General features: G+C 39.1%; 1 protein-coding gene across 3 annotated transcripts in view; it reads right to left on the bottom strand.

Annotated features, from left to right (window-relative positions):
- Positions 1-507: 507 nt before the first annotated feature.
- FBXL13 (F-box and leucine rich repeat protein 13) overlaps positions 508-8,182 on the bottom strand; it is a 266,998-nt gene continuing 259,323 nt past the window's right edge. For all 3 annotated transcript variants that reach the window (XM_072653155.1, XM_072653153.1, XM_072653152.1), the window contains one exon: positions 508-928. In XM_072653155.1, the coding sequence (XP_072509256.1) occupies positions 769-928 (160 nt within the window). In that variant the 3' untranslated portion in view covers positions 508-768. The remainder of the gene's footprint in view (positions 929-8,182) is intronic.

Genomic DNA, 8,182 nt, shown 5'->3' with positions numbered 1-8,182 from the left:
AGGTGGGTAGACCTACCAGAGTTCGTGCTATACCGTCACTGGGCTAGGGACTACATGATTACATTAGTATATGGAACTTATGATGAGGACCTCCCTGCAGGAGGTCTTATAATTAAGTCTTATAAGAGGTCTTCTATAACGTCTTCTAGAGCTTCCTAAAGCACAAAGGTTAAATGACTTGCCCAGGGTCACTGAGCTACAAATGTCTCAGAGGTGGGATGTGAACCCAGGTCATCTTCCTTGTTATAAAGCAGACTCTCTCTCTACAACACCATAGTACACTGGCATAGCCTCTGAAAACACAGGGCTACTTCAATACCCCAAGCCAGGGGTAGGGAACCTGCAGCTTCAAGGCCACATGTGGCCCTCTAGGTCCTCAAGTGCAGCCCTTTGACCGAATCCAAACTTTCACAGAAAGATCATTTGGGGATTTGTTCTGTGCCCAAAGACATCAAAATTTAGTGCAGCGACAAAATTAGACTTTTTTTTAATGGGCAGGACAGTGACTTGGTTTTGCCTTTTTTATTATTATTATTGTTTATTATTATAGATAAAAAGAATCAACAATGTCTTTGGGAAATTGCAGTTGGACTAAGAAACTGAAGCTAAATTACTGCTAACGTAAGATCCAACTAATAAAAATAGTTTTTCCAAGCAAACAAAAGTGATCCAAAGACATGTTAATTCTATAGGTCACTTGATGTTCATTCTTTGATTTTGAAGGAACTTGCAATGTTGAAGATGAACTCTTACTGTATTTTCTATACCCTATGAACGCTCCAGTGATGATTTTCTTCTTCTTCCATGCAAGACTCTCACTCTGTCATGAAAGATGGTTCCTTTGCAATCATAGCCAAACCAAAAGGGAGGGTCCTCAATACTGTATTCACGATATTTAACTTGAGATGAAATTCGGAAATCTGCCACCCTACAACAGAAAACACCATTAGCTGATAACAGTTCTCACTGGGGAAATTATCTTCTAAGTAGATCAAATTCCACAGTATGGAATGCTTCCTCCAAGTTTGTTAACCAGTTCCCATTTGTCTTGCCTAGGAATGTAACATACTATGATATAGTTAGAGAGCTGAAATACCAGCCTTGCATTTGTGACTCTCCCACCCTCCTTACCCATCCCCACTCTCTAGGGCAGGCATTAATACTTTGGAAGATAAAGATGGAATGTCTTGGATCTGTAATTAGATTGGATCTGTAAAAATCCATAAAAACTGGTTTTGTAATCTGGAACCTTCACTAAATTGTTTTTGCTAGAGAGTGCAACTGAAGGAACTGGTATGGGACACTCCAGATATCCCTTGAATCCCCCTGGCTATTCAGAGAGAGAGACAAGGAATATGAAACAAATGTGCTGAGCACTGATGATAGAAACAGAAAGGACAAGAGAGGCCCTTCTCTCAAGGAGCTCACAGATATAATACATAAAGAGAGTTCTACAGAGCAGAGTGAAGGGAGAAATGACACGGCCCAGGCATCCTTAGAGCATGTGGGCAGATCAGACAGCAGTGTCTGTGGGGCTGGAGAGCCAAGCAGCAGGGCAGAGAGTAAGGCTCAGAGGAGCTGAAGAGGAAGTGGAAGGGTAGATGGTAAGGTCTGGTGGTGCTCCACCTCAGTGGAAGGATTATACATGCACTATAAATGTTTAGCTCAACCTTGTGGCTTTCTCCAGTAACATTTGGCAGCCCTAGAAGCAGGAGCAAAAAAACTGGACAGCAGGGATTACCCAGGATGTAGGATTCGTAGATTCAATATTGGAACAAAATGAGATACTTGGGGGTCATTCAATTTTTGACAAAAGAAGATTTACTTAGCCAGACCAGGAGAAGGGTATTCAAATAAAAGCTGGCATTGAGAATGCCTTGAGTCATTTTATCCACATAAAGTTCCCCCTGAGATTCCCCAGCCAAGCTTCTGAGATCTCCAGTTGTTGTGGCTACTTCAGATTCAGGTGATGAGGAAGGTATATCAACAGTCTTAGCCTTTAGTCTGAAGAGGTGGGGAGGAACTGTTGAGGAATTGAGACACAAGGAACATCTTGCTATCTTTTAAGGAAATACTAGCCTGACCTGCATTTGGGGGGGAGGGGGAAGGGCGGGATTTGGATACTGCTCCTACCACTCAGAAGACTGAGGGGCTTCTTCAGTTTTCCTGGTCCTCTCAAAGTCTTGTTAAGATCATCATTCATTCTTTTCCTCTTTTTCCCTTTTTTCAGAGGAAGAGAAGGCCCTTTTTGCAATGCCCAATGATTGTCTTACATATGCTCTTGATCCCCTCTGCCTTCAGCCTCGTTAAGGACTGTGTTCAAGCTGTGAATCTCCTCCCTACCAGATGTGCCTCTCCACAGACTTCTTGGCAACTGCCCACAAACACTCAGGTCTCCTCAGTTCTTAAAGATGCTTTCTTCTTAATCCCTCAAAAAAAGGTGTTCTCCCAATCTAGTTTCTTTGACTTTTCTACCTCTTTCATTTGCTACCACACTGTATCTCCCTGTCCTTTGTGGCCAAATATTTAGACAAATTATGCATCTGATGCCTCAACTTCTCCATCTGCTGTATCCTTAACCCTCAACACTCTAGCTTCCATCCCTACCACTATTATAACTGCTCACTTGGCTCACTAATTCCATTTAACTAGTATTTATTAGGCATATGTAGTGTGCAAAGCATGGCTTTTTAAAAAATCTTTATCCTACTTATCCAGAGCAGCATTCCTTGGTATTCCTTCTGGATACTTACTCCTCCCTTGGTTTCTATGACTAATCTCTCTTAATTATCCTCCTGCCTCTTCATTCCTCTTTCCTTCACTAGCTACTTGCCCTCTTCTTGATCCCTTAAGAAGGGTATTCACCCAACTAGCTCTCCTCCATCCCTTCGCTATAATCTGTCTTGGCAATCCTCCATGGCTCTACTTAGTTGATCTGAAAATGTGTCTCTACCCTGACCTGTCTTCTCAACGCCCATCCCATCTCTCCAATCCTCAGGGCATCTCTACCCAAGGTTATAACAAATACATAAAATTCAGTATGTCCTAAGCTGTGTTTATTAACTTCCTAGAAAACTTGCTTCTTACACATCTTTCAGTTCCATCATCATTCACCTTTTCTCTCATATCCAAAATTATGGAGGTTAGATTGAACTTTTCCTTATCTCTCACCTATCAACATCCAATCAGTTACTAACTCTTGTGTATTCTAACTCTGCAATATTTTTCACATCTGTCCCCAAATGCAGATCATTGTCACCTACATGAACTAATGAAATAGCCCCCAAATAGTTTTTTCCCCCTTTCACTCTCTCTACAACTCATTATCAGACATATAAATCTATTCATACGACTTCACTACTCTCTTTCACAACTCTTTTACCTCACAATCCAACCCTTCTCTAATCTGAAAATACCCTTCATCTGCAGCCAGGTGTAGAGGAAAGAGCATGAGACTCAGGCCCAGAAGACCTAGATTTGAGTCCTTGCTTTGTGATCTTGGGCAGGCCATTTCAAAGTCTCTGCTTCCTCATCAATAAAATAAGGATACTAAATCGTTACACTATTTGGTTTATGAGCCTTAAAGCAGTATTTGTGTGAATTATCATTATTGCATGCTACTCCCCTTCACATTTCATATTCTCATCTCCTGTCCTTGCTTTTATTATGACTTTCTGTAAGCATCAGCCACACCAGACCACTAAGCCTCCTCATTCTTTACTACTTCTTTGCCCTCTGCTATTTCCTGTGTCTGGGGTGTTCTACTCTTATACCCATTACTCCCTCCCCCCTGTTAAATTCCTTTAAAGCTCACTTCAACTCCATACCTCTTCCAGAAAACTTTCTCTGATCTCTCTTTTCCATCAGAAATGACCTTATCCCCATCCATCCTTAGATATTACTATATTTACACCTCTGTACTCACTGTTGTATTTCCTATTCTGGTTATTTGTGCATATGTCACATCCCCTGACTAGGCTGTAATCTCCAGGAGGGCACTAACCATACCTTAACCTAAAGAAGGCACCTCTCTTCCCACCTAGCACTTGTACTCTGGAGAAAGCAAGTGCTTAATAAATGTTTTTTTGAAAACATGAGACTTCCCCACAGCTAAGTTAATGCTCTGTGCTTTTTACCCACTTGATCATCTACTAACTGCATCGCTGTTAGCAGGGTAAGCAGCCTGGTGTGGTCGCATATTGGGAGTTAGGATTTTGACAAATAGCCATGGAAGCACAATCTATTTACTGATACTAGAAAAAAAATTAAAAGTACTCAAGACATATGTTGGTTGATTCTACCGAACAATTTCACTGAAAAAAAAAATACACATGGTTATCTAGCTCAATATGAAGGTAACAGTATTGTTAATTCAAATCCTACTTACTTCACTTCTGACTCACATACTTCAGCTCATGTGAAAAGTACAAAAGTTCATGGAGTTGTGTTAGTTAAAGCCATTGTTTAACTATATGAATTTATGGTTGTGAGCCATAAATTCCCTGTAGGCTGAGACTTGGCACACCCAGACCTTTTTGTTAGAGGAATATTTCGTTCCAGATTTGAAAACCATAAGTTCACAGTGGGGGATATGTTTTTTTCATGCTATAAAAATTAAAGTGTTTAAAATGCTTTCCCAGGTTTTTAACTATTTATGTGATTGTTGAATGTTCTTGAACTAAGCTCTTGAACCCTTCCTGAACTAAAAAAGGCTGCGATAGAGGCTTTTGCTTTTATCTCTTTTTAAGACTTATGTTCTTCCCGAAAGAGAAGTCAGGCATGACAAATATTCAAATCTGTTATCAATAATAATAGTCAATACTCAGTAAATCTTTATTAAGCACTGATCATGTGCAAGGTACTGTGCAAAGTACTGGGGATACAAATAAGAAGGACAGTCCCTGTCCTCAAGGAATTTATAATCTAATGGGATGAGATAATACACATAGAAAGCTGATATGGGCATGCTGGTGGGGATATGATGCTCCTGGACTCCAAACCAAACAAAGCAGCTGGTAGGAAATGAAGAAGGGGAAATTCTGAGCCCTCTATTAAAGGGAAGCTTTGGGAGCTGTTTTTTTGGTCTGCACTCTAATCTCCAAGCAGAGGAGAAAGGCAACTGAGGTACTTAGGAATTGTTGAGTTACCAAAGCTGAACCAGTTTCCATGGTGATGAGATTTCTGATGATCTGCTTATCCTGGGGGAAACATAATGTTCCATGAGTCAAAACAAAGCAGAGTTTGTGCTCTATTTCTCCTATATTAAATTTCCCTATATTTCTTCTTTCTCAGTTAAACTCCTAGGAAAAGCTATCTACATTTAAAAAGTTGTTTTAACTTCCTCATCTCTCACTTGCTCCTCAACCCCTTGCAATCTAGCTTCTGACCTCCTTACCCATCTGGATATATTCTCTCTAAAGTTGCCAATGACCTCTTAATTAAGAAGTCTTATCTGTTCGACCACTCATCTTTCTCCTAACTGCAGATATCACCCAAAGCTCTGTCTTGGGTCCTCTTCTTTCTGGACACTCAGTCTCATGGTGAACTCACCAGCTCCCACAGGTTTATCATCTCTGTGCAAATGATTCTCAGAGTTTTATATTTAGCACCTGCATTTCCATTGAGCTTCATTCAACTGCTGTTGGTCATTTCAAATAGAAAGTCTAAGACACCTCAAAACTCAACATTTCCAAAGCAGGATTATTTCTTCTGACAATAATAATAGGTGATGATAAATTACTGACAGGTTGGCTTTAAGGAGTTCGGATTTTTAGAGCATGTGACAAAATGGCAGTTAGCTAACTCTACCAACATTCTCCTCTAAACAATTTTAATATAACTCTCCAAACTGAATTCTGGGGGGGCTTAGCTAACAAAAGGTCAGGGTGAGAAATTTTTCCAGCCCAAGACAACTAATGAGGTCAGAAAAAGAGATGTGTGACAGGGGGTGGGAGGCTGACTTGAGAGCCAGGTGGGTGGTAGAATTAGGTGGTGGCAACAGAATTAGCTACAGCAGCTTCAGGAGCTCTCAAGCCAGAGATGGTAAAGGTATCTGGCAACTGGCCAGAAAGAGATTACAGGGGCCCCTGGGCTAGTACCGGACAAAGGACCAAACACCGTTTGGAAACTCCATTGCCAGCACCCACTTCTGGGGCACTGTTCAACGGCAAAAAAAGGAGTGCTTTCGGTTAAGAGGGAGCAGAGACCCTAAGGAGCAATGTGAATTGCAATCCCAAGGATAAAGGACCTTTCCTGCTTAAGGACAATAGTGCTAACCAGGAGAGCAGTGACCACATCTTTCCCCAGATCACACCACCTTAGAAGCACCAAATACTTCCAAATTCACAGAACTAACTCTGAAAAGAACAATGCAAAAAAGCCTGAAGTTTGGCACTGTATCCCCTTGCTCTACCACTCCCATGTCAAGAACAGAATCTAACTTTAGCATAAAGTTCAAAAATTAAGAAATAGGGTAGAAAAATGAGCAAACAACAAAAAAGAACCTGATCTTTATAAAAAGCTACTATGGTGACAGGGAAAATCAAGACACAAATTCAGAAGAAAATGAAGTTAAAACAAGCTCAAGAAAAATCTCAAAGGAAAAATTGTGAATTGGACACAAGCCCAACAAGAATTCCTGGAAAAGATTAAAATTTTTTTTGATTTTCAATCTCAAATAAGAGTGGCAAAGGAAAAATTACATAAAAAAGTGAGAGCAAAGGAAGAAAATATAATTAAAATTAAAAGCTTGGTAAAAGAGGCACAAAAATTACTGAGAAAAATGATAACTTAAAAATAGAATTGGACAAATGGAAAAAGAGGCACAAAAACTTACTAAAGAATTTAACTCATAAAAATGAGTATTAGGCAAGTGGAAAGTAACGATTTCATGAGACATCAAAAAAAACAATAAAACAAAATCCAAAGAATGAAAAAATAGAATAAAATATGAAATCTCTCTTCAGAAAAACAATTGACCTGGAAAACAGATAAAGGGGAGATAATTTAAGAATTATTGGACTATTTGAAAGTCATGGTAAAAAAAAAAAAAAGAGGAGCCTAGACATCCTATTTCAAGAAATTTTCAAGGAAAACTACCCTGATATCATAGAACCAGAGGGTAAAAACAAATATTGAAAGAATCCACCAATCATCACCTGAAAGAGATCCCAAATTCAAAAATCCCAGCAATATTACAGCCAAATTGCAGAGTACCAGGTCAAAGAGAATATACTTCAAAATCAGCCAGAAAGAAACCATTCAAATCTTGTGGGGCCACAGTCAGGAACACCATTTAGTAATTACCATATTAAAGAGGTGGAGGGCTTGGAATAGATGAAATTCAGAAGGTAAGAGAGCTAGGATTATAACCAAGAATAACCACCCAGCAACAGTGAATATAATTATTTGAGGGAAAAAAATAAACATTTAATGAAAGGACTTTTAAGAGGGAAGAAGATAAAAAATAGGGGAAAGGGGTAAAACCGGACAGATAAAAGAAGGCAGTGGTCAGAAGCAAAACAGACTTTGGAGGAGGAACACGATAAAAAGAGAGAGAAGGAAAAACAGAAGAAAATAAAATGGAGGGAAATGCCATTAGTAATCATAATTGTGAATATAAAAGGGAACAACTCATAAAATGGAAGTGCCCTGCAGAATGGATTAAAAAACAGAATCCAACAATATTTTGTTTTTAGGAAGCACACTTGAAAAAAGAAAGATACACACAGAGTTAAATAAGGGGCTGCAGCAGAATTGATTGTGCTTCAGATGAGGTGAAAAAATAAAAATAGGTAGTATTCATGATCTTAGACAAAGCAAAAGCAAAAACAGACTAATTAAAAGCAATAAGCAGAGAAACCACATCTTGCTAAAAGCTACCATAGACAATAAATTAAAATTTACAGTAGATATATGTACCAAATGGCAGAGCATACAAATTCTGAAAGGGAAAATTAAATGAATTAAAGGAGGAAACAAACATTAAAACTATACTAGTGGGGGATCTGAACTCTCCCCTCTCAGAGCTACATCAATGTAACCCATAAATAAGAAAGAGGATCAGGATGTGAAAAGAATCTTAGAAATTTTAGATATGATAGACCTCTGGAGAAAACTGAGTGGTAATAGAAAAGAATATTCACTTTTTTCTGCTGTTCACAGCACCTTCACAAAAACTGAC

This window comes from Notamacropus eugenii, chromosome 3, assembly GCF_028372415.1.
Source record: "Notamacropus eugenii isolate mMacEug1 chromosome 3, mMacEug1.pri_v2, whole genome shotgun sequence".
Lineage (NCBI taxonomy): Eukaryota > Metazoa > Chordata > Mammalia > Diprotodontia > Macropodidae > Notamacropus > Notamacropus eugenii.
Note: the sequence above shows the minus strand (reverse complement) of the source record. Positions and strands in the feature narration are given on the sequence as shown.